We start from the raw sequence: 27,404 nt of genomic DNA on the forward strand, positions 1-27,404 counted from the left end.
CAGGGAAGCAATCAAGCCAGAAATTGCCATAATTAAACACACTAGTATTTGTTAAGACTTTCCGGGAAATATCTTTTAGGGAAAGTAAGAAATTTACAGCTAGCCCCATTAAGAGTTCAGCAATATATGCACGTAACCGACATCATCCCCACCAAACACAAATGTGGGTTCTTTGAATCTGGCCATTGGCGTTTCACAAAACCACCATGCTGTAGACCTACAGACGCACTTGGAGAAGACAAACAATAAACTCACATCATATAAAATGATAATTCCCTTTGTATTCTATTTGCCGGTGCGTAGTTTGCTCTCCAAATGGCCGTTTTCATTATTATTATTATTATTATAATTACTATTATTATTTATTACAGGGTATAAAATCCGTTAAAAAGGGGCAATTATATCAGTTTTTAGATGTACGAAAATCCTAGGAGAGGCAGGCAAGCAAGAAAAAAAAAAAAAAAAACCTACACTCAGGTAGGGTGCATGCATCTAGCACTGTTCATTTTTTTTTTTCTGCTTTCCCACAGGAAATACCACAAACCCACCGCCAACTACATATTATCCACCGCTGACAACCCAGAACCCGTCAGGTAATAAAAATAAGCATAAAAATAACTTTCAGCGCAAGAGGATTCAAATCGAAATATTAAAAATGTTGGCTCGAACGCTGATGTTTCTATTGAAGATAGCGACATCTCCATATCCCTCAGACTGAATGAAAAGTGAAAATGCGGTTCCTCCCATAATTGTCAAGTTTACTCATCGTTGTGTCGGGGATGCTCTTTACAAAGGAAAGTCGAGGTTAAAGAATTTGACAATCGAAGATACTGGCTAATGGGCAGTCAAGGTGATAACAAGATTTTTATTCAAGAAAGTCTTACTCCAGCAAGAAGGGAGCTATTTCACAAATATAATGAGTTAAAGAAGAAATGCAAACTTCGATATATTTGGTCTTTCTATGGGAACATTTGTCTTCGTAAGAATGATACCAGCGCCCCATTTAAAGTCTGCTCCGAGAAAGATCATGCAAAATGGTCACCAGTGATATCCTCATCCAATTGTATTACTCCTTAGTGTACCCTTTCCTAACTTATGGCTTAATTGTCTGAGGTAATACTTATGGTACAACTCTAAAACCTGTTGTAGGCAGTGCCAATAATTTCATATTCTCATCGTGATGCTCATTCTAGTCCACTGTTTTCACAGCTAGCTTTAATGAAGCTTATGGATCTTGTAACTATTCATACTGCCCTTTTTATGTTTCAATTCCATCACAATCTACTAAATACAGCTTTAAACAACTTATTTTTACTTGTATCATCTAAGCATGGGTATAGTACTAGGCTAGCGTCAAAGTCAACTTATTATATTGATCAGGTCAGAACTAATCACATAAATTTAATTTTCACTTCTCTGGTGCTTCTGTTTGGAATAATCTGGATGGAAATTTAAAAAGCAGTTCTTTGACAGTATTGAAGCAAACGGGAAGGCAGATATTTTATCAACTTACTGTTGTTGCTGACCAATGTGGAATAACTTATCCTTATTAATGTAAACTTAATAATTCTCTGGTACCGTTTTTGTTTGCGTTTTTGTTTATTTTTCTTTTATGTTGTTCTATTTTATCTTAATTACATTAATTAATTAATTAATTAACTTATGTTTATCACACTTTTTTTATCACAGTATCTCCTAAATTTATGATATTTATCCTTTTTATTATCGTGTGTTGTAACCATAAAATTTTTGCCATTCTGAGTAGTTTTTTGCTTTATCTATTTTAATTTATGCTTTTCTTGTAAATGTTTTAAGATGAAAAAATAAAATGGTTAGTTGTTGTTGTTGTTGTTGTTATTGTTGTATTGCATTAACCCCTGATCATTTTTTTTCTGCTGTCCCACAGGAAATGCCACAAACCCACCGCCAACTACATATTATCCACCGCTGACAACCCAGGGCCCGTCAGGTAATGAAAATAAGCATGAAAATAACTAATGCGGCCGTACATTGATAGAAGTTACTCGACTTTCAAAACTAAGCATCCTTTTTTAGAAACAATAGTGTTCGTTTTTATTGAGATAATATTAACTGATTTATAGAATTCACTCACAAGTCGTAATCTGTCATTCGTGTTTATAATAACAGGGTGTGGAGCTGTTGTAAACAACACCCTCAAAAGTCCAAGATATCCTAGCAGATATCCAAATAACATGAATTGCGTCTATCGGGTACAAATTCCTCACGGAATGGTAATGAGAATCAACTTCAGTTCTTTTCTCCTGGAATCTGGGTAAGGACTTGTTTTACAGAAATTAATAACCAGCTTTTTGCCACCACAAATCTTAATCTGTAACACTATAATGTCATTATATTTTTCTTACATAAGCCAGGTGGGTATACCTTAGTCGATTCTGGAGATCGGTAATCGTTTAGGAAACTTACAAGCTTAAAGCTATTCAGACTAGGGGGAGTACTGGTTTTATAGGGCCCTCAAAACGTTAAAGTTGAATAACTTAAAAAACCGTTTAAGCTTTGACCGCCAGTCATGGCGAATTTTCCTAAAACTTATGTGAGAACTTTGTAACGTCGTCGTAACGTTAACATTAACGTTCTCCACTTACCGTGGCAACCTAATTTTAACGACCATGTTTTTCAAAATTTGCATTTTTCTTATGAGGGGTTTTATTACCATTTTTCACTGATTAAATATAATTATGATAGTACACTTAATTTAGCATTATTCAATCAAATTTATTATAACTGCTAATGTGATCCAGACATTTTAAGGTCCTTATTTGAAGCGGGAAAAAAAGGAAAAATTAAAAAAAAAATTAAAAAATTACCAAATGACAGATGATGGGTACAATTTTCAAAAGTTTTCATTTCTCTGGGATTTTTTTTTTTTTTACAAATAATTAGCTTCTTAAGCATCCTTTTATACACAAATTGAATTTTACATCACGATTACCTTGATTTATACGAGCTTTGAGTAAAAATTGACTATATTTCAATAACAATATAACTTCTTCTTTAAATGTTGTTCTAGATTTGATTACCTGACGATAAAAAACGAAAACAATCAGAACTTTGGAAGATACAGTGGTGGGCAGTCTGGACAAATTGTTGACGTTACTGGACGTTATGCCGTGTTGTCTTTTCATTCTGACGGAAGTGTGGGATATAGAGGGTTTCTGCTGAGATTCTTTTTTTACAGTTAGTGCATTTACAACGCCTTTCTTCAATTATTAGTTCAACCATTTACATGCATTTTGTTTGTGTTGTTTGCTTAAACGGTATAATATTTAAAGTTAAAAGTAAAATAAAATATAATATAACATTATTATGCATAGTTATAGCTGACTTCGCTTTTTTCACCCTAGAAACTGTTTAAGATAAGTCTGAACTAGTGCAAATAACATCTATATCAAAATAGAGTAGACAAAACCTGGTCTAGAAAAAAACGGGTGTCATCGAAAAAGGAAATGTTTTGTCTTCAATTGTGTTCAATTTATATGATTTTTAAGAAGGGCTGGAAGAGTGCATGCTTGTGATAAGTTTAAATGTACATATATATATATATATATTCTCCAAAAGGCCAATAGAAATCACGTGACCAGTAACCATGGAAGCAATCAAGCAATAAATTATCATAATTAAACACATTATTTCTTGTTAAAATTTTGCGACAAATATCTTCTAGGGAAAGAAAGTTATAGCCTCAAGATTTCAGCAATTTATGTACACATCCGAAATACGTCTCCACCAAATACAAATGTAGGTTCTTTGAATCTGGCCATTGGCGGTTCACGAAACCACCATGCTGTAGACCTACGGACGCACTGGGAGAAGACAAACAAAGACCTCACATCATATAAAATGATAATTCCCTTTGTATTCTATTTCCCATTGCGTCTTTTGCTCTTCGGATGGCGTTTCTGTTTTTTTGTATTTTTGTATTTTCAATTTTTTTTTACATCCAAGGGCCGTTAGGTAATGAAAATAAGCATGAAAATAACTTTCAGCACAAGAGGATTCAAATCAAATTGTTAGCAATTATTGGACAAGGTTGAACAAAATAATTGATCTGCGAGACACTGACAAATCACGATATAATTGTTTTATCATTCGATCACCGAGTTTGTTTTTTTTTAATGAATATCCTCGGGAAGCTAAGCTATCTGCCATTTTCACGCAAGAGCGATCGCAAGAAGGAGAAAAGCACGGTTTCCTTTACGCATGTACAGAATATTATTTGCAGCCAAACACAGTTGGACGGCATTGCGCATGAGCACACCATTATTTGTAGGCAGTTTTTTGCAGGTCAAGGGTGGGCTCTTGGCCAATGAAAAGGAAGAAACGTTTGCATCGAATGATGATTAAAAATGTTGGCTCAATCCTTGATGTTTCTATTGAAGATAGCGACATCTCCATATCCCACAGAATGAAATTAAGGTGAAAATGCGGTTCCTCCCATAATTGTCAAGTTTACTTGTCGTTGTGTCGGGGATGCTCTTTACAAAGCAAAGTCGAGGTTAAAGAATTTGACAATCGAAGACATTGGCTAATGGGCAGTCAAGGTGATAACAAGATTTTTATTAAAGAAAGTCTTACTCCAGTAAGGAGGGAGCTATTGTACAAATATAATGAGCTAAAGAAGAAATGCAAACTTCGACATATCTGGTCTTTTTATGGGAACATTTTTCTTCGTAAGAATGATACCAGCGCCCCATTTAAAGTCTGTTCCGAGAAAGATCAGGCAAAATGGTCACTAATGATATTCTCATCCAATTGTATCACTCCTTAGTGTTCCCTTTCCTAACTTATGGCTTAATTGTCTGAGGTAATACTTATGGTACAACTCTAAACCCGGCCTGTTGTAGTTTTACAGAAAAAGGAAGTGCGAATAATTACATATTCTCATCGTGATGCTCATTCTAGTCCACTGTTTTCACAGCTAGGTTTAATGAAGCTTATGGATCTTGTAACTATTCATACTGCCCTTTTTATGTTTCAATTCCATCACAATCTACTAAATACAGCTTTTAACAACTTATTTTTACTTGTATCATCTAAGCATGGGTATAGTACTAGGCTAGCGTCAAAGTCAACTTATTATATTGATCAGGTCAGAACTAATCACATAAATTTAATTTTCACTTCTCTGGTGCTTCTGTTTGGAATAATCTGGATGGAAATTTAAAAAGCAGTTCTTTGACGCTATTGAAACAAACGAGAAGGCAGATATTTTATCAACTTACTGTTGATGCTGGCCAGTGTGGAATAACCTACCCTTATTAATGTAAACTTAATAATTCTCTGCTACCGTTTTTGTTTGCGTTTTTGTTTGTTTTTCTTTTATGTTGCTATATTGTAGCTTAATTTAATTAATTAATTAATTAACTTATTTTTATCACATTTTTTCTATCACACTATCTCCTAAATTTATGATATTTTTCCTTTTTATTATCGTGTGTTGCAACCCTATAAATTTTTGCTTCATCTATTTCAATTTATGCTTTTCTTGTAAATGTTTTAAAATGAAAAAATAAAATGGTTAGTTGTTGTTGTTGTTGTTATTGTTGTATTGCATTAACCCCTGATCATTTTTTTTTCTGCTATCCCATAGGAAATGCCACAAACCCACCGCCCACTACATATTATCCACCGCTGACAACCCAGAACCCGTCAGGTAATGAAAATAAGCATGAAAATAACTAATGCGGTCGTACATTGAGAGAAGTTACTTGACTTTCAAAACTAAGCATCCTTTTTTTTAGAAACAATAGTGTTCGTTTTTATTGAGATAATATTAACTGATTTATAGAATCCACTCACAAGTCGTTATCTGTCATTCGTGTTTATAATAACAGGGTGTGGCGCTGTTGTAAACAACACCCTCAAAAGTCCAAGATATCCTAGCAGATATCCAAATTACATGAATTGCGTCTATCGGGTACAAATTCCTCACGGAATGGTAATGAGAATCAACTTCAGTTCTTTTCTCCTGGAATCTGGGTAAGGACTTGTTTTACAGAAATTAATAACCAGCTTTTTGCCATCGGAAATCTTAATCTGTAACACTATAATGTTATTATAGTTTTCTTACAAGCGAGGTAGGTATACCTCAGTCGATTCTGGAGATCGGTAATCGTTTAGGAAACTAACAAGCTTAAAGCTATTCAGACTAGGGGGAGTACTGGTTTTATAAGGCCCTCAAAACGTTAAAGTTGAATAACTTCAAAACCGTTTAAGCTTTGACCGCCAGTCATGGCGAATTTTCCTAAAACTAAAATGAGAACGTTGTAAAGTCGTCATAACGTTAACATTAGGGAGCTTAAGCAACTACGACAACAACCACAACGACGACTTCAAAAAAACAATAGCTTTAATGATCAAAACAACAGCTCTGCACGCGTCACGCTTTTTACTACATTTCTTTGACGTCTACCGCACTACGACGTGAAACCTCCTAATTTGACGTTTTATGGAGGACTTGGATATACGACGACGGATTTTCCTTCATCTTTTTGAACCTGAATAAAATTCTTAAGAATTCAAACCCAGGAAAAGTCGCCTGCGTTTGACATATTGAGCGGGTCCAAATAGATGCGATTAAGTTTGAACAAGAGACTATAGAGGGGACAGAGACGAGCTCGAGACGAATTACCTATGGAATAGGGTGTATATCGGGGATGCCCTCTCTGTCCCCTTTAAAGTCTCTTGGTTTGAAAGAACGCAAATTCATTTTTTAGCGACGTTTTCTCTGCCTTCGTCATCGTCCTTGCTTAAGGTCCCGATTAACGTTCTACGCTTGCCGTGGTAACCTAATTTTAACAACCATGTTTTTAAAAATGTGCATTTTTCTTATGAGGGGTTTTATTCTCATTTTTCACTGATTAAATATAATTATTATAGTACACTTAATTTAGCATTATTCAATCAAATTTATTATAACTGTTAATGTGATCCAGACATTTTAAAGTCCTTATTTGAAGTGGAAAATAAGGAATAAAAAAAGAATTTAAAAAATGAGCAAATGGCAGATGATGGGTACTTTTTTCAAAAGTTTTCATTTCTCTGGGATTTTTTTTTTAATTTTTTAATTTTTTAATTTTTTTTTTTTACAAACAATTACCTCATTAAGCATCTTTTTATACACAAATTGAATTTTACATCATGATTGGCTTGATTTATACGACTTTTAAGGAAAATTGACTATATTTCAATAACAATGTAACTTCTTCTTTAAATGTTGTTCTAGATATGACTACCTGACGATAAAGAACGAAAACAATCAGAACTTTGGAAGATACACTGGTGGGCAGTCAGGAAAAATTGTTGACGTTACTGGACGTTATGCCGTGTTGTCTTTTCAATCTGACGGAAGTGTGGGATATAGAGGGTTTCTGCTGAGATTCTTTTTTTACAGTTAGTGCATTTACAACGTCTTTCTTCAGCTATTTATAACTATTTATATGCATTTTGTTTGTGTTGTTTGCTTAAAAGGTATAATATTTAAAGCTAAAAGTAAAATAAAATATAATATAACATTATTATGCATAGTTAAAAATGACTTAGCATTTTTCACTCTAGAAACTGTGTAACAGAAGTCTGAAGTAGTGCAAATAACATCTATATCAAAATAGAGCAGATAAAACCTGGTCTAAAAAAACAACGGGTGTCATACAAAAAGGAAATGTTTCGTCTTCAATTGTGTTCAATTTATATGATTTTTATGAAGGGCTGGAAGAGTGCATGCTTGTGATAAGTTTAAATGTACACACACACATATATATGTATATATATTTATACACAAAAATATTACAATCTCCAAAAAGCCAATAGAAATCACGTGACCAGTAACCATGGAAGCAATCAAGCCATAAATTATCATAATTAAACACAATAGTTCTTGTTAAAATTTTCCGAGAAATATCTTTTGGGGAAAGAAAGTTATAGCCTCAAGAGTTCAGCAATTTATGAACACATCCGACATTCGTCCCCATCAAATACAAATGTAGGTTCTTTGAATCTGGGCATTGGCGTTTCACAAAACCACCATGCTGTAGACCTACGGACGCACTGGGAGAAGACAAACAATTAACTCACATCATAAAAAGTGATAATTCTCTTTGTATTCTTTTTCCCAGTGCGTCTTTTGCTCTTCAGATGGCGTTTTTTTTTCACTTTTTTTTTTTACAGCTGGATGTCTATTCCACTGGCCACAACAACGATAACAAAAAAAAAAACAACAACAACAACAACAACAACAACAAAAACAAAAACATACACTCAGGTAGGGTGCATGCATCTTCCACTGTTCATTTTTTTTTCTGTCTATCCCAAAGGAAATGCCACAAACCCACCGCCAACTACATATTATCCACCGCTGACAACCCAGAACCCGTCAGGTAATGAAAATAAGCATAAAAATAACTAATGCAGGACTTACATTCACTTGATAATACGTTTCCCTATAAATGAGGCAGTTATCCTGGATTCAAATAGTATTCAGTCTTCTTACACTTATCATCATCATCATCTTAATTATCATTATTATTATTATTATTATTATTATTATTGTTAAGTTTCCGAAATTTTCAGGTTAATCAGTGAGATCGTCTTTTTGAGACCTTACGTTTTATTGTTTTTTTTTAAATTATTTCCGTCCAGCCCTAACTGCACAAAAGCAAAAATGATCTTCCTCTCTTCATGTAACTAGAACAACTAAACGGCCCTTCATCCATTCATCCTTACTCACACTGATTCACTCACACTTAGATTTAAGGAAAGTCAAGCTACCTTGTATACATTGACCTTGAAAATGTCAGCGATATACAGATGCAGCAACGGATAAGGGATAACGAGGCCTCCCCAATCATACCTAGTCACAATAAGTACTATAGACTGCGTTTAACGCTGGATACACATATAAACTGAATTAGCCAATCGGTAGTTAAAAGTGTTAACTCTAGATTTAAAATTTAAGAAAGGGAAATTAAGGCTGATGTCACATTTTGTTTGCATTTAATGTTCTCCTCTGTCTGTGTTTAATTCAAACTATTTCGCCTTTTAAAACCTCATGCATCAAGAACTTGGGGTAACCCTTCGCTTTCAATACGGAACCTCTAGTATAACTTTCTTTAGGCCCAGTCCTCACGTATCCGGCTTTTTTGTACACCAAATTCCCTCCCCTCCCCCTCCCCCCCCCACCCCTGTTTTCGAGAAAGAAAAATACGGTTCCACACGTAGCCTATTCGAATCGTTTTCGCCCACTAAAACGATGGAAATGCGATAGCATCACTTACGGAGCACGCGCAGTGCTAGTATGTTATGATGTATGACATCATTGCGTGTTTACAACTTCCTTTTTCGTCCGTCCACAGTCAATATTTTTCTTTTCCTGTTTGGCAGGGTGTGGTGGTGTTGTTAACAACGTCCTCAAGAGTCCTAGATATCCCCTGAACTACCCAAACAACATGGATTGTAACTACTGGGTGCTTATTCCACTCGGTTATGTGCTGAACATTTCCTTTAGCTCTTTTGAGCTGGAATATTCATGGTCCTGCAGGTAAAGACTAGTTTTGAATTATCACCATCAACATTAGAAAAAACAGAAAATATTATTATGATGATAACAACCTGATTTGTTGCAAGACAGTACAGGCTCGCACAACTTCGCTTTTCAACAGCCATTTGCAAGGTGGCGTCAATTTAACACTACCACTAAAAAAATTATTTCGTTTTCCCTTTTATATTCAATGGTGGTTTTCCAAAGAGGCCTATTTAACTCGTTTTGCAGCAATGTTACAAAATTTGTTGCTCGTTCTTGTTGCGCGTTTTACCCTGGCTTTTAGCCTGCAGCGCAGGCGTTTTCTTCGGGCGCGCGAATTTTTTTTCTCGCGAAAGCGCCATGTTGAAACTACTCTCCCAATCCTCCTCTGTCATAAAATCAAAGATGGCGGCTACAACAATACGAACATGAACAAGCTTTCCCCCACCCAAAATACACTTGCACTGAGGCTACCTAGCTTTAGGCGCTTAATTTCACATCATATCGGATGGCTTTTGCGTGGGCACGAAAACCACATTGGATGGGGTTTCTGTTCAAATAACAATGAAAACGGTGATTTCAGCACGATTTCTATGCCGGAAGAAAGCTGCGCCGCACTGATCTCTGAAGTGGAGAGCAACATATCGGAAAGGTGTTCACGCTATAGCTTTTCGTGACGGCACAATAACCTATCCGCTCTAGCGTGTACAATTGTGTGTACTTAACAATTATTCCTCGAGCCCGAATGGGCTCTGAGTCAATAGCCAATGAGGCCGAAGGCCGAATGGGCTATTGACTCAAACTCCACGAGGGCGAGAGGAATAATTGTTTTAGTAAAATCCAACTAGTTGGTCAAAAATATCGAGACAAAACAACTTTAGCTAGTTAAAGCTAGACTTTAATCCTTTTTTGCCGCCTAAAAGCCGGCGCTTTTCGCTACTAATGGGCTATAACATATAGCCTAGTTAATCAGAATGCAGCATTGATAATAGACCACTCTTTGGATTTTACTAATTGTATATAGGCTTGGATTTAAAACTGATAATATTAAAAATATGAAATATATCAAGAAATAGATCTTTACAACAATTAAATAAAAATGAACAGAAAACAACGATAAAACAAGCAAAACAAACAAACAACAACATCAACAAATACAACTAAACAAATCAATAAAATTTTAATTACATTAGGGTCACGAAATCTCCTCTCTTTTCAAAAGACTCATCAAATAAAGATTGTGTCTGCTTACTTAATTTTCAGTGCTTGAAATAAAGGCGCTTGGAGCCACCACCATTCGAGATTACTTGCTCCTATTTGTAGTTTTCTTTCGAATGGTATACAAAGAAAAAACAAAACAAAACAAAATTAGACAAAGATACTTTGTTTGTATGTTTCGTTGCAAGCATTCTTTCCTACTTTCGCCTTTTCCGAAAAGACGCCGACTGTTTTGATTATTTTTTTGCAGATATGACTACTTAAAGATTACTAATGAGCACAATCAGACCGTTGGAAAGTACTGCGGAGTAAAAACTGGACGAAATGTTTACGTCACTGGGCGCTTTGCTCTGATATCATTTCACTCCGACGGAAGTCGTGCATTTAGTGGATATCTGCTAAATTTTTCATATATCAGTGGGTATATTTTTTTAACGTTTACCTACTTTTAACCCGAAGTAAAGAGTATTTTTAACGGTTTTCGAACCTAAACGCGTATACGCTATGGACAGGTATATAGTGAAGTACATAGTGAGACACTATGACAGGACATTTATTTTTGGGGGTTGCTGTTCTGCTTAAGTAAAATCGCTATCAATAATCCCCGGATGTGATTTTTTATTGAGAAAATTCTAAGAGACAAAATATGCCTCCTTTTGTTATACGTTAGACTATCTCACATTTCGCCACGCCCAAAACAACCTATACCTGTATCTGAAGTACAAAAACCTCCGAAGGAAGGTCAGAAACATTTTGGCAAATTGGCAAGAAAAGTCACATATTACATGAACCTTCAGATTATTCAACCACAACGTATCAAGCCTTTAAATGCTGAAAAAAAGTATTGATAACTTTTCGTCCAGTATAAGCGTTGGCTTTCAAAGATCATGGCAATGAATTAATTAAGATGTGTTCTTCCCCTTTGAACTTGTGTGAACTTCAGAATCTTCAGCATATAAAGCAGCGTAACTGTATTAACGGACATTGGTTATTTCATTTATTTGAACGTTAAAAAGGGTCGGTCAAAGTATTGACCCCTTGAGAGACGCCTATTAGAAGAGCCACAACCACAACACGAGAGAAACTGAGTTATATTAGAAAGATAGGCCTCATCCACTCCACGGCTGTGGCGCGTACACCGTATGCTTGCAGTTTGTCCAGAAGAGTAGCGTGAGCAATCTCGTCGAATGCAAGAAAAAGAAAGCACATATGACGCTTTCCCGTTTGTCCATAGCCAATTTCCATGAATCGACTGTTCTGATCAATGCAGTTGTAGCTAGTAGAAGATTCTTTGACGAAGGCAAACTGGTGCTGTTGAATTAGATCTGCTTCTTTAAGCTTGTAGCTCTTGGATTTTCGAGATGTAAGACAGGACTGACATAGGTTTATAGTTGTCGCTCTCTGATCTCTTGTCACCCTTATACACTTTAGTTACTTTCGCGGGTTTCCAAGAGGTGGGATATATTCCTTGATTGACAGACTCATTGATAAAAATGAGTGACGACCTGGCTGATGTGGGGTGCAGCGATCTTTAATGCTATTGTGGGAATCCCGCCAGAACCAGTAGCTTTAGACGCGTCGATTGTGTATCAAGTTATGAACGTCCTGGTGGCGCAAGTTGTGGCAGATTGAGCATGTGAGGGCTGGTGGTTTCCTTAGTTTGATTGTTACGGTAGATCGTACGCCCGTCAAAAGTCCCGTTCACACCACAGCTTAAACACTTAAAGCTGTTTAGCTAAACACGTTTTAATTTTTTTTCTTTTATAAAAGCTGCTTACTGACTTAAAACTGTGAAAGGTTTGAACCCAGGAGTCATTTCAAAAGTAGGTTGAGTTTTATCATCCGGGAGAACGTAGTCCTGAATAGGACTGTTGTTTTTGACAGTGACTGACGTTTCGACAACCTGTGCGGTAGTCATCAACGTGGTTTGTATCACGTCAGTTGATGGTATTATACTCTGGTTATTGATATGATTGGTCAATTACGTCGCGATGTTAATGGTCGTCTGTCAGTTAAGCCGTGATGTTATTGGCTATGAAGACTCGTAATCAGTAATTGGTGCGTTTCGATCCGTCTATTTACTGACTTAAGTTGACTCCAAATTTAGTGCAAATTACAAAACATGATGAATTTTATTTAAATCCTGTGTGAAACCCAGCTGTGTTCCAGTTTTCCGTGTCTGTTTTTCATTTTTTAAAACCTGGTTTAATTAAACATGTTTAGTTGGTGTGAATGGGGCATAGAAAAGACGACACAATGGTTGTGAAATATGGTTTAATGATTCTGCAGTACGGCTCAAGGGTCATGCAGTTCGTTCCCATCTACTACCACGTTCTGAATTTCACTACCCTTATCTTAAATTTACCAGGCAAAGCTTTGCGAAGTATATATAGTTTACCTCATAGAAAGTGCTTTGTACGGCGTTATATTCACGGAGTTGTTTGTGTCAAAAGCCCTCTCTCGCTCGTACCTCGCTCGTTAAAACAACTCGTGAATATAGATTGTTTTCACTGTCACGGAACAAAAAAATAAATTGGAAATCGTCCAGTGGAAGAGGCCAAGAAAATGAAATGTTATAATAGACTAATGAACAATTTGTCGACGTCTCAGGTCTTTGTGGCCCACAGTTTCTGAGTTATTTGCAGAAAAATCCCACGCACCTTTGGAGAGCTAATTGTATAGAGACGCTATATTGGTGTACCGTTTTGGTGCACCAATATGGCCTCTCGTAATTCATAAAAACATCTGGAGTTCACTTTTTTTATAAAAGCTCTTTCTTTTCACTCGAGAACTAGCATACGTGCGGATAAACATATCTTCTAATACTTGAAATTGTTATACTGCTGAAAACCAAGAGAATAAGAGACAGCATTCCTATTTTGGTGTCACGCACTGTGAAAACTCGGAAGTTCAAATTGCTGTATTTTTGAAATGAAACGTGCTACGGGAATGGAAACTTCGACAAAGATTTACTTTTTGTTTATCTTTAACCTGGTGTAAATACCAATTCGTAAAACCTCGTTATTTTGACTTTACAATTTGATGACGTCACTGTGAAAATCATCTATTACCCCGTACAAAGCACTTTCAGATTAATATTACACATATCACGAGAATTTTCTCTGAAATAGTTTTCTCAATGTAACACATATTACTAAGAGCAAATCACAAAGAGTAGAACCAGATGCAAATTTAACAGTAATTGCAAATCTCGCAGCACATCCTATATCCTCATCGTGCTGAACAGAAAATTTACTTGCAAAAGTTTAATCTAGTAAGTACGTTACAAAAAACAGACCTAAGTGATGTGTGCTGTATTATTATTCTCCGTCGTTCTTCCGAACTTGAAGTAGAAAAAAAATGGCGATTAACACGTCGGGATCTCTTTCATCAATATTTTCCAACTCTCTCCGCTCGTTCCTTGAAACTAAAACCTTTTTAATAACGATCGCTCTGTGTTTTGCTTGATGCGCTCTTGTTTTCTTGATGCTGCACAAACTCTTCTAAGGAGCAACCACCCGACACAGACCTGTTATTTTTTCCTTCGTTCCCACTATTTTCTGAAGAAAAATTTGGAAGCGCCCCAAAAAAGCCGCCAAATCTAGAAAACAATTGAATGCCAAAGATGAAAGACTCTGATTGGATCAAAATCATCTACGCGGTCGTTGATTGGTTATACTTCCGCATGTGAAAACAGCTGTACACCGTAGTCTGATTGGCTGTATAAGCTTTTCTCACATGTGAAAATAAAGCGTATAAATTTCTACAAACAAGCTTTAACAAATAAAACTCTCGTGATACGGGTATTAAATAATGATATACTTCCCTCATGACTAACACTTACGTTAACCGGTATTTACTTGTTTCCTGTCTGCCTTGCACATGATTTGTTTTACAAAGTCCTTTTGAGAAAAACATGAAATAAACTAGCTTACATTATGCTATATTGTCCACAACAGTGGGAAGGAAACCTTTTGAGCTGGTACAACAGGGCTGTCTAATCTGACCTGTGGGTTTGAGTGCAGGTTAACTTAACCCTTTAAGCCCTAAGAGTGATCACGATCAAATTTCTTCTTGTGATACCAATGCTTTGTGAAACAGAGTGGTCACGAGAACTACAGACATGATCACACAAGATGAATTTGTTTGATACTTTATCAACTTCTCCCCCACTTCTGTAGGAAATGACTAGGGGCAACAAATGAGAATTCAAATTTTGATCTTAGGGTTTAAAGGGTTAAGTTCCAATGTGATCCCAAAGTTGATATTTGTTTAACTGTCAGTTTGCATTATCATGTTTCCGCCACAGGTAACTCCACATCAGCTCCACCTTCATTTACAACTTCTTATCCACCTTATCGTAAGTAAACAGCAAGACACAATACATTACAATCCACCATACAGTTAGAGAGTATCCATAAAGCTTTACTACGTTTTGTAATATTATTTTGTATAACATAGGGTCAAGTATTAATTTAATGGTTAATTAATATCATTGTTTTCAGAAGTTGCATTTTAATAAATGAGTAAGGACAAAAACTTATGAATGAATGAATAAAAATAAAAAGATATTTAGTTTATAATCAAATTGATAGGTAGATAAACACCTAGACAGGCAAATAAATAAGCTGTTTTTCTTTAGCTGCGACTGGTCAATTTGGTGAAGGAACGTCTTGTTCTGGAATTTGCAAGTTTTACCGTTCCATGTTCACCAACGCAGCAAGACAACACAGATTCTTTAGCATTAGCCAAGGCGCTTCTTACATTCATACTTTTTTTTTTTTAGTTTTTATACTTTTAGTTTTTATTTGAATGTTTAATTGTCAGTTCAACAGCAACATTGAGCTAAAGGCACACCCAGTAAGAATGAAAAAAATAAATAATAATAAAATAAATAACAAAAGGTAAAATGCCCCTGCCTCACTAGTGAGCTTAACCCGAGTTGAAAGACTTCCTCTGACTGTAGATATGAGATTCCGTTAACTTAAACAACTTCAGACATTTTGAATTCGTGTAATACCGCTGCTTTAAACAATAAAAGAGCGCTATTGCTGTGTATGAACATATTTGCCTGTATTTATCAAATTAAGCCACTGTTTACCCAACGGGCATACCAGTGCTGACAGTGAGACCAACTTTTGGAACACCAGGACCAAGCACCCAGAGGTAAGCCGTAGCACTGTTTCGTTACAATTCAAACGATATGTCATGAATACACTTACCATCGAGTCAAAAACAACTTGCATTGCAATTGGTTGAGGGTACTGTTTGCAAAACCTTAACTGTAAATTAAATTTGATAACCGATTATACTTCAATTCCCTCCAGTGCGATATTCGTCATTCTCACCCACAACAGCGACAATATGAAACTTTACTCCTCCTACCCCGAGTTAATCACTTTTCGCTTAAAGGTTTGGGGAGTAACGTGACCAGCCCAAACAGGGCTTTTCATTGTGTCTTGTGGGAGAAAGATAGAAGATTCGGAGAATGAAGCTAGACTAAGTAAGGGTGGTGGGAGGGGAAGGTGGTGTTTCTACACAAGTCATCCATTTTCCTTTACTTTTAAAACTTTATTCACACTGGATTCCTTAAAGAGAAACCCCAATATTAAATTAATTTAGACAGACTGAAAGTACCCAAAAGAAGTTTATTTACATAGAAAAATGCTTTTCTCTCCTACTGTATTTTTTGCCGCTAAAAGAGGCCTTTAACTGACAGAGACAATTTCGATCTTTCCGCGCCCACCATTTTGGTCGGCGCGGAATACATCACTTAATATATTACTTAAATCGTAGTTTGGTTTAAGTAAACTAAGGTATTCAATTACAGAACTGCCTTCGATTTTAGTTTCCGTTTTTTTTTTGTTTATAGTACACAACTCTTGCTGTCATTACTTTCCATAACCTGTCTAATATTTTATTTCAGCCGCCTCAGATACTACATTAATGTTTTCCGAGCCTTACTCGACCAGGTAAATGAATAATACAAACAACAAGTGTCACGTAATAGCCTTAACTGAAAATTATTTATTGTACTGATTTGGGGCAGCAGGGATGGTGCAATGGTTTATTGGCGACAGCACTCGACCCCTCCCCCCGCAAACGTCGCTCGGATCAGTTCCCTGATTAGAATCCATATGGCGGTTGATTTACATTGTAGTTAATACTGGTTTCATTTCCCCCCATTACCAGCTCCTGTTTGCTAGTGATAAACAGGCTCACCAGGCAAAGTCCGATAGTTTGGTCTAAGATAAATTATATTGATCATGAACTAAAGATCGTATACTTGGTAATACTTCGCCCGAAGCTCTAACATCCTAAAGGTGGACATGCTCACTGCGTACATCGCTAATAAAAAAAAAAATGTACACTGTCACAGTTGAACGTGTACAGAAAACGAAGACACCCCGTTCTTGTTCCAATAGCTAATACCATCCTAGTCGGTTTGATTAGTAGCATGATAAAGAAAACAGGGTCGATCAATTGAGACACTCATATGGTACGGAGATAATTATAAATTTGTATTTTGGTCCTAGCTTGAAGTTACTTATTAACAATTCTGAGCTTGAAAAATGTGTCTCCCCCCAAAAAACGTTCTGGCGTGCAAAAACTGCCCTTTTCCTATCTGAAATGTATCAGAGGCTACGTACGAGTAAAGGGGGTCTAATTAAGCCGGGATGATAACTACCTGAGTGTGGTGTCAGTGGATTTTCTCAGCCTTTTCTTCCAATTCTGGAAGAATTTCTACAACACCTTAGTCGAAAGCTTCTTTTTTGAATTCTTGTAATTTAAGCCCAAGGATTGACGAGCAGATATTTACTTTCTGTTTTCGTTATTTTTTTTAAGTGTGTATATTTCGTGGGTGATATTCATTAGACTTTACCGAGAACTTATGTGTAAATGTATAACAAACGAACAGTTAGAAACAAAGGAAGTAAAAAAAAGACTAATTTTCCAAAGTCATTTTTTTCAACTTGTGTTCTTTGTTTGTAGATGGAATATATTGTGGATAATGATCTCTCCGGTAATATCAGTGTACGGGAACACAAAGGTAATGTAGCGAAAGTTGAACACAATGTTCATATATTTCAAAAAAATAATAAAATAAACACAGTCAATAATGATTTAGAGAAACATAAACATGTAAAAAATAACGAAATAATGTTCCCACGTTTCGGCGAAATGACGCCATTATCAAGGCATGGAAAAAAACATCAAAAATGCAAGTTCAAAAGGAATGTACTGCTAACAGGAGCGTCTCGATAGATACTAATCAAATTCTTCTTTCTAGCCATTGGCTGGAGCTATCTCCATGATCTTTCGCACAAGTTTGTAAAAAGATTGAAACTACTATGACGTGAAATTGCATGTCAAAAGACCTTCGTTTTCTACAGATAACAGCCGAACATCAAAATTAAAAAAAAAAACTTCATCACAAAATATCTCGATGACGCTCTCACAGATTCCGCTTAAACTGCACAAATATCGAGGCGGGTTTTGGAGGAAAAAGCTCCCGTGAACGATTTTGGAAGAGCAGCTCCCAGTGCCGAGAAAAACTGCTGCAAGTATAATAGGTGATGGCGTCATTTCGTTGCTAAGACAACCCTGATGTCATTGCAACCCTAATAATAACAAATTGTCTCATACAATTGTGGTTGCATTTTTTTTACAAATCTTTGTTTATGGCGCCGTAGTTTATGCTCAAACTTGGGACACTGAAAAACTGTATCGAGCCACCTTAAATTAAGTACTCTAAATTTGCATGATTGAAAGAGCTATTAGACAGAGATTTAACGAATTAAATCCGTTTGCACCTTCAAAAACAGTCTTAGTTTTTTGATGTCAGGCATTTCGTTACTGAGGTAATCAAATTTGTTCTTGCATTTTTTCCCTACACCACTACACAAACTACAATAACTACACCAACTACACCAACTACAACAGCTACACTAACTACATTAGCTACAGTAACTACAGCAACTACAACAACAACATTAACTACATTAGCTACAGTAACTACACCAACTACAACAGCTACACTAACTATATTAGCTACAGTAACTACACCAACTACACCAACTAGACCAACTACAACAACTACAGCAACTACAGCAACTACAGCAACTACACGGACTACACCAACAACAGTAACTACACCAACTACACCAACTACATCAACTACACCAACTACAGTAACTACACCAACTACACCAACTACATCAACTACTGTAACGGTAACTACAGTAACTACACCAACCAAACGAAGTACACCAACTACGCTAACTACAGTTACTACATTAACTACAGCAACTACACCAACTTTACCAACTACAGCGACTCAGTGCAGCAACTGTAGTGGGCTAAGTGGGCATGGAATATCTCTATATTCATGACGGTTATCATGAATCCATTACCGACAAATTGTACCTTTACAAGCAGTTACAAGGAAAACATAACAGTGCCGTAGCATGGGGAGGGGCCGGAGGGGGACTGAGCCCTTCCAATAATTTTGACAGGCACGTTCAGCGGCCACGTTCTTCACGCTGCTCTTCGGTTCAATGAGTTCATTTCGGTTCGATAAAGCGTGAAAATTATCTATTTATGACTTCAATGATTTTAGTCACTTAAAAATTGCTGAAAATGAATACTCTCGGAAGGCTGAAAATGCTATTTCAGAGACCCTATATTTAAAAAACTTTAGGGGGAGCATGCCTCCGAACCCCCCTAGCAGCTTGCGGCTTCGGCGCTCGTGATTGGCTCCCACAATAAATCTAACCTTGCTACGGCACTGCATAAACCCAGGAATTTGAGGGTGATTATAAATAAAATTTGGGCCAAATATCGGCTCTAGACACTGATTTTACCATACCTGTCCATCAGCCATACGCTTAAATGTGTGTTTACTTTAATTTTGCCTTGACAGATCTGGTCAGGAAAGCTATCTATAACGTCGATGCGGCAATGAAAAGTTTTGGACGGCAAAAGCGAGACGTTATGAAGACAAAGATCGTTGATCAGTTGAAAAAGAAGGCCAATGAATTGTTGGGCAAAATGGAAAACAAAAAAAGTAAGTAATAAGGAAAAATTATTTTCAAATTGCGCGCAAAAAACAACAGCAACAGAACAAAGCATAACGTGATAAAATAATGATGTAATAATGCTGATGATAAAATTAACACGGATGAAAATAATGATAATGAGAGTGATTTTAAGTTTCGCCTTTCTGATCACGGATAATAATATAATCATGGTAATAATAATGAATTTATTTTTTTCAGTTTCGCCATTTTTACCGATGTTTTGGGCGATTACATTATGCGTTTTCAAATTGTTTGTTTCGGACTTAGTCTCGAATTCGATTTGGTCGATCATAATTTTGATATGATTTCAAATGGAACTCGTGTTGGCGTTTGATTTAGCACAGATATGAAATCCGTAGCCATAGTTATTTAAGTAGAATGGTTATGAAACCCGTTAGATTTTTTGTTATATGTCTTTGTCAGCTTTTTTGGGCCTCGGTGTGCACAACGTTCAATAGCATCCCTATCGTTTTGAACTTACTGACCAATTGATCGTTTTCACAGTGACGTCATCAAATTGAAAAGTGAGGATTCTTATGTACACTAGGTTGAAGATAAACAAAAAGTAAATCTTTCTACAAGTTTCCATTCCCGTAGCATGTTTCATTTCGAAAATATAGCAATATGAACTACCGAGTTTTCACAGTGCGTGACACCAAAATAGGAATGCTGTCTCGTTGAAAAAAAGTCAGGCCCCTCCTGATTTTCAGGAGTATAATCATTTCAACTATTAGAAGATATGTTTATGCGCACGTAAGTTAGTTCTCGAGTGAAAAGAATGAGGTTTTTATAGAAAAAGTGAACTCCAGCTGTTTTTGTTGATTTCCGGCGGCCATATTGGTGCACCAAAACGGTACACCAGTATGGCGTCTCCATACAAAGCTCTACAAAGGTGCGTGAAACGTTTCGGCAAATAACTCAAAAACTGTGAGCCACAAAGACTGGGAAAAATTTTTTATATATTATTTTATATTATATTATTTATATTATTGTTATTTACATATCAGTCTTCTTTTATAACATTTCATTTTCTTGGCCTCTTCCATTGGACGGTTTCCAATTTATTTCTTTGTTGCGTGACAGTGAAAGCCATCTATAGAAACATCACATTAATTTATTCAGTCACAATCTGTAAACGAAAAACAAAGAATTGTGCACGGTCAGGGAGCTTCTAACATAAGCTACAGCACCGTTGTTTTCAACTATATTGTTTGCCGGTTTTCCTAACCAGTCCCCTCAACTAACTACATTCAGACCTTCACTGCACTCCACTCAATTCAAAGTGCCATGAACTGATGAAGTTTGTCAACAGTCAATAACAAACACTGATAATAGCTCATTTTATTTCATCACTTTTAGGCCAAATTAAAAAGCGTTCTCTGAAAAAATTGCAAGAGAAACGAGGAGCCAAGAAACAGATGAAGAAACGCCAGCTAATCATGAAGAATACAATGGATATCGTCAGCAAGTCCTTCGGCAAAATGGCGAGAAACAAACAATAGATCCATTAGGTAATGACGACAGCTATTAGTTATCAGTCAGTAAAGTACCCTTGATTAAATTGGAATCTTAATTTTTTCCTTCCAAAGCAAACAGAGGACTGTTTCTTTTCTTTTTCCTCATTTTACTCCATTCTTTCTAAATTGGTTTTGTTCGCGTTCACGGAGTTTTGATTCTGCTTACAGATTTTCATTGAATCGACCCATTTAAGGTAATAAAAGATGGTTTTGGTTCCTGGATTTCACGCTGAGGATTACGTATTGTAGTTACTGGATTCTGGATTTCTTGTGAGTGAAACTTGGATTCCGGATGCCAATCATCAGCGGGATTTCCGATTCCTCGAACTGAATTCCAGATTCCACGAACAAAAGTTTCCTGGATATTCCGGAATCCAGATTGCCATACATGGCGCGAATTAAAAGTGAGATCTACAAAAAGCGAACTTAGAATTAGAAATTAAAGATTCTAGCGAATCAGAAAGAACTGTGAATGATATTAACCAGTCAAATCAAAGCCACGGCTATAACTTAAGATCCAAACCAGTTTCAGTAGCAGTACCAAAGTCAGGGACGCAAAGACATGCAAATTCATTTATAGCAAGGGCTGCAAGACTCCTTTAATGATCTGTTATTTTTACTTACTTACTTACTTAATTTTCTTACTTTTTATCAGAATAATCACTTGATTTCATAGTATTGTGAATAGGCTTGATCCTGTGTGAATCCATTGTATATATTTTTAAAAGACGGATAAATAAAGGTTATTATAATTATAACTTATCATTCCGATATTATTGATTTTACCTTCTTTCTATCTCATTTATGATTTTTATTTTTTACTGCAGCAAAAGATGAAGAATACAACATGGACCGGAATGGAACAGGCATTGAGACCAATCAGTAATAGAAGCATTAGATTCTGTTAACCAAAATAGCGAAAGGAGAACACCAAAACAGTGAACGTTTTTGGTGACTAAACTGTTTTTAGATGTAAGCGGGGTAGCAGCACCCACTGTAATGTTACAGTCAAATAAACGAGGAAATCAAACATAAAACTGACTGTGAGCAGCAAAACTTCCTTCTCGGAATCTTCTATACTTAGTGTGCACTTTTTTGGGGGAAAATCAAAATCAGGATTTCCGAATCCAAAGCTGGATTTTTCGCCTTTTTGAGCAAATCCAAAAACCGATCATGAATCCATAAAATCCACTCTCTTGGCGGATTCTTCGAATCAAATCCAAATCCGGGTTTTTAAAAATCTCAATCTGAGTGGGTTTTTTTGGGGGGGGCGGGGGAGGGGGGCGAAAAGGATTTGAAAAAGGTTGCAAGCGGTTTTCCTATCAAAAATGGTACATAACATAAATAAATGCATAACAATAGGTGCCGTTACACACACCATGATAAAAGGTCTTTCCCGTGGTTAATTTGCCGCCGTAAATTTTTATTTGGGTAAATTTTACCAAGGTGACTTGCGGTTACACGTAAATTTATTTACCACGGTTGATTTCCGTTTTCACGCAATTATTTTCCTTTGAAACACTTGAAGGAATTCAGAGCCAACTGGATTTTCGGTTTCAACTGAAACGGTTGATATCCAGGATAAAAATTATTATTAAGAATAATAATCATAATCATGATCATATTGATCATAATCATAATCATAATCATGATCATATTGATCATAATCATAATCATAATCATAATCATAAAAGCATAACCCAGATTGTCCAGGTTGAATTTCTGACATTTCAAAATCAAGTGATGAACAAGCGAGTGAATGCCCTGCAAAAAAAGTAATAATAACACCAACGTTTGCTCAAATTATCTGGGTGTAAGCCGACGATTTCAAATGTTTCTCTGAAGACAATTTTGAAATAGTAACTTACCGAATAGTGCGAAATCCGGCCATCAAAACAGATCGCAAAGAGTTATTCTTCAGGGCTGAGTTGCTCAAAGCATGGTTAGCTTTAACCATTGGTTTAGCAGTATCAAAACCAATACGTTGTCAAGGTATTAAACGGTGGTTAACGCTAACCACGCTTCGAGCAGCTGGGCCCTGGTGTTGTTGGAAAGAAAGGCGCTAATTAAGCCCTTGATGATGAACAAAATTATTTGTCAACTTGAGATTCGTGTTTGGCTATCTTACCGTGGGCAGCAAAAAACCCTTGCTAATTACCACATTAAATGTCATGGACGCTTTCTTTTTAATGTTCTTTTTTTTTAAGTATCCATGGATAATTAACATGGGGAAAGTCAAGTCACACACACTAACACAATTTCCCGCGATAAACACACTATTATACCTAGGGAAACGGGACTTGACCCGTTTTGACCTGGCTTTCGTTATGGAAGAGCTTCCGAGACCCGTCCTAGTTTCTTTAGGACAATGTTCAATGAAACTCTCAGAAGAGCCCCGGTAATTCCAACTCCGATAATTCGAATTCCAAGCTAACTCGAACCGAATTTCGTTTCCTGCCGTCAAAAATTACTCCTACAACTCTAACTCCGGTTCTTGCAACTCGAGAGTGATGCCCTTTCAGGTAATAAAAACACGATCAAAAACATGTGCTGTTGCACATGACCTTGAAATGAAATGAAAGAAAATAGCGTCGCCTTCCGAGAACTAGGGCTTGAAGCTACGAGTACAAGGATATGAGGTAATACAGAAATTACCAGTAATTTTAATTTTTTGTTCTGAATCTGCATTTTCTCCGGAAAATGAATAAATTTGAGTGAATTGCCCGCTTAAATAAGCTATGTTCAAAAACAAAGTATACTAGACAAGACTGTTCTGGGCTGACGCTTTACTATGCAAAAATAAAACCAGGAAAGGAAACTAAACTATATTTTTCCCTTTTTAACTTTATTCAATTCAACGCATAAATGACAAGGCTGTAAAAATGATGGTAAAACACGCCCGTCCGCTTCTAGAATTGGCGCCATTAATTTCCAACTTTCATAGAAAATGTTTCTTTCCGAAATATGTGTCAATCTCCAAGTCATCAGTATTAGTGCCTTTTATAAAGTGGTATTTAAAGAATCCCTCTTTCGAGCAAAAGAGAAAGAAAACTCCCCTTGCGGATTAAAAAAAAATTCCGTAAACCCATTTTTTTACCACGGTTGAGACCGACAGTCCTAGAATGGATGACGAACGGTAACGAGTCCAAAACCAGTTCTCACTGAGGTTAAAATAAGCGACAGAAACGCCCCCAAAAGGATGGAAAGGCATGGTTCAAGGTAGCGGAGACATTTTTCCACTGAGAGTATCCATTGGCAGGGCTAGAGAAGTCAAAAAACTCTCACCCGAAAAACACGTTTTGTGGAAATTTACCGATGACGACTGTACTCTTACCACAGCATAGAGGTTTTGTGTGGTATCATGGTAACCCTACCCTAGCACCAGGTTTACCCTCCCTCCTGGTAAACAGGCCCTAATTGATTAGTTGGCGAGAACTCATCTTTTGCGACATTATGAAAATCAACGAAACAGTTTGTTAGTGAGTATTTCTCGGTATAAATGTCTGACTGAATTTGCTAGCAAAACATGGCTATTGAAACTTTTGTCATATTCTTTTGCCGAGTCTTGTTGAGCATTTTGTTTGTTTGTTTGTTTTCCTTTCTTCTTATTATTTCTTTTAATGAATATTTACTGAATACGCTGTAGTAGATAGACTATCATGAGTTTCTAACTGGCTATTAACCAAATCCCCACCCCCCCCCCCCCCAAAAAATGCACTTTTTATAACTTTCCATAATTCTCTCTGTAAGTCAGTTTGAAACCAGCGCGCGTATTCGACTGAACTTGGCTCTTGTAGAGTTTTTTCGGCCGCCTTGAGCAAAGTTTCCCGGAAGGCATGAAGGAACATGTCTCACGATTGGCAAAGTTTCCATTCAACTTAGGTGTTAAACTGTAAGAATGCACTTGAAATTTCTTTTGCCACGTTTTTAGCAAATCCAGAAAGATATATATAGTAATAAATCTTTCATGAATTGCCCCGACAATTTATGTTTAGAGTTAAGATTATTATTATCTATTATTATATTTTTATTATCAGTTTGGCCTTATTTTTTTATTTATTTATTTTTTTCAAGTTGCCTTAGTTATCAAGAAAGACGGATTGAACTATGACGATACATCTTAGTGCAAATCGTGCCTGCCCTGACCCCGTCACTGATTCAGTATGCTTTGGGACTACGGACTATATGAACATTAACTTTAGTATATATAATATGCATGGACGTATTTTTGTTGTCGTGGTTGTTGTCTGTTTTTGTTGTTGATGTCGATTTGGACCCCAAAACGAAAATTGGCGCAACGTTTTACTTTTACATCCGCTATCTAAAAGTCCTTTTTGCATTTAAGGGAGCTTATACAAGAGGAAAATTCCTAAAATCTGGAACACATTGTCCAACCTTGTGGTCCTTGTGATATATGGTGAATGTTGATTATGCCGTGGGGTCCCTTATAAAAAATTTCATATGATCAATTCCCCTTTATTATCGAAATTCAATAGACAGAATTCGTATTCTCCGACAGTCCTGGGACGAGTGAGCCTTCATCATGAATGCGAGGCTCATGCGGGGACCTTCCCGCCAAGAGGACCGTGAAACAAATATGAAAAAACTGCGGCTGAGTTTGCCGAATTTAAGGAAAAATATTTAACATTGTAAAGTTCCTAAGGGCTTACATACTTGAGAGATCATTATTTCAAACAACAAAAGTAGGATCTGCTCATCATTACTAAGAAAAACAGCGATCCTAACCATAATTATATTGATGAGAAGAGTGCTTTGTGAGCGAGTTTCAATTTAATATAAACAGAGATGTTCTTAAAATCCGCAAAACCATTTTAATTGTTATTTTCAGTGTCCTTTAAACTTTTTGAAGAATATATTTCATTGACATGGACGTAATTATCGAAAACCTGCGATAAAGTTAACGGTGATGTTATCACACCTACTTTGCAGTTGAAATTTTCTAACTGAGCGGATGCAAAATCTTGAATGTGTATTTGAAGTAAAGCAAACGACTCATTCAGCGGATAATTACTTATGAGGACGGGACTTAGCGTTCTGCACACAGTCCATGTGAAGTTAAACCGGTTTAAACAAAGATGACTAGGTAAAGTTTATTTTTAAATTTAAGTTACATTATCTTCGATAACAACTGTGCGAGGGTACAAAAACGTGCACGTAGTTGAACACAGAGTTTGGTGCAGACGATAATACTGAGCAGTTTAAACTCCACACTACAGATACACACAAGAGAAAAAGAATAATAAGAAGAATAAAATTATATAAAAAGGATTCGAGTATTAACATTTTGACACAATACACCATTTTCTTGAGTACTTAGTTGTTTCTTCTTTTGGCTTCGGTGGCTTTTTAACATTTGCTGTTAGTACGACCAGCTCTTCCCACAGTTTTGTTTTTTGAAACAGATATCCCTTTAGCTTACCCGTAAGGTTTCAGCTCTTAAATCTTGCAGTTTTTTGCTGATTTCTATCGTTTTTCAGCGATTGAGCCGCGACTAACCAATGTTTGTTTGCGTTTTTAACAAAAAGTTCCCTGCTTTAGTCGCGCAATCATGCTGCGAAGTCTCTCGTCCCAGGGCCGTACGCGTCGGGGAATACGAATATCGTCTATTAACAAGTCATAATTACGGTGGTTGACAAATGTTATTGCAATTTCTTTTATATTTAAACAACTTTTTAACCAGCACCTGTAATAACTTTTTAGTTGTTGATAATCAGGCATGTATTTATTTGAATGGCAAGCAAGTGCACATAATTACCCGTGAGCTTCATTTATTCAGCTTTTTGTTAGTTTGCCGAAATAAGAAAGGGAAAGCCAATAAATAAATGTTAATAAAAATGCCGAATCTTTAGCTTTTTGCCTATTTTCTATTAACTTACGGTAATAGAAAATTTAACTGGAGTGGTTACCTCTCGCATTATAAGGAACAATCAAATACTTAGGCTCTTTGCATGACTGTGGTCAAACTTTCGAAAACAGTTCGCTTGTGCTAACAAGTTTTTTTTTTAAGTGAAC

The 27,404-nt window shown here is 36.4% G+C and overlaps 1 protein-coding gene across 1 annotated transcript in view; it reads left to right on the forward strand.

Moving 5' to 3' along the window:
- LOC140954084 (scavenger receptor cysteine-rich domain-containing protein DMBT1-like) overlaps nt 1-22,408 on the forward strand; it is a 34,327-nt gene extending 11,919 nt beyond the window's left edge. The window contains exons 6-22 of the mRNA XM_073403485.1: nt 531-593; nt 1,907-1,969; nt 2,149-2,293; nt 3,050-3,216; nt 5,630-5,692; nt 5,874-6,018; nt 7,265-7,431; nt 8,352-8,414; nt 9,418-9,574; nt 11,025-11,191; nt 15,084-15,134; nt 15,865-15,940; nt 16,701-16,746; nt 17,768-17,825; nt 19,698-19,841; nt 21,214-21,365; nt 22,199-22,408. Coding sequence (XP_073259586.1) covers nt 531-593; nt 1,907-1,969; nt 2,149-2,293; nt 3,050-3,216; nt 5,630-5,692; nt 5,874-6,018; nt 7,265-7,431; nt 8,352-8,414; nt 9,418-9,574; nt 11,025-11,191; nt 15,084-15,134; nt 15,865-15,940; nt 16,701-16,746; nt 17,768-17,825; nt 19,698-19,841; nt 21,214-21,356 — 1,718 coding nt within the window. The 3' untranslated portion in view covers nt 21,357-21,365; nt 22,199-22,408. The remainder of the gene's footprint in view (nt 1-530; nt 594-1,906; nt 1,970-2,148; nt 2,294-3,049; nt 3,217-5,629; nt 5,693-5,873; nt 6,019-7,264; nt 7,432-8,351; nt 8,415-9,417; nt 9,575-11,024; nt 11,192-15,083; nt 15,135-15,864; nt 15,941-16,700; nt 16,747-17,767; nt 17,826-19,697; nt 19,842-21,213; nt 21,366-22,198) is intronic.
- Nucleotides 22,409-27,404: the final 4,996 nt, after the last annotated feature.

This window comes from Porites lutea, chromosome 12 (genome assembly GCF_958299795.1).
Source record: "Porites lutea chromosome 12, jaPorLute2.1, whole genome shotgun sequence".
In the NCBI taxonomy this organism is placed as follows: domain Eukaryota; kingdom Metazoa; phylum Cnidaria; class Anthozoa; order Scleractinia; family Poritidae; genus Porites; species Porites lutea.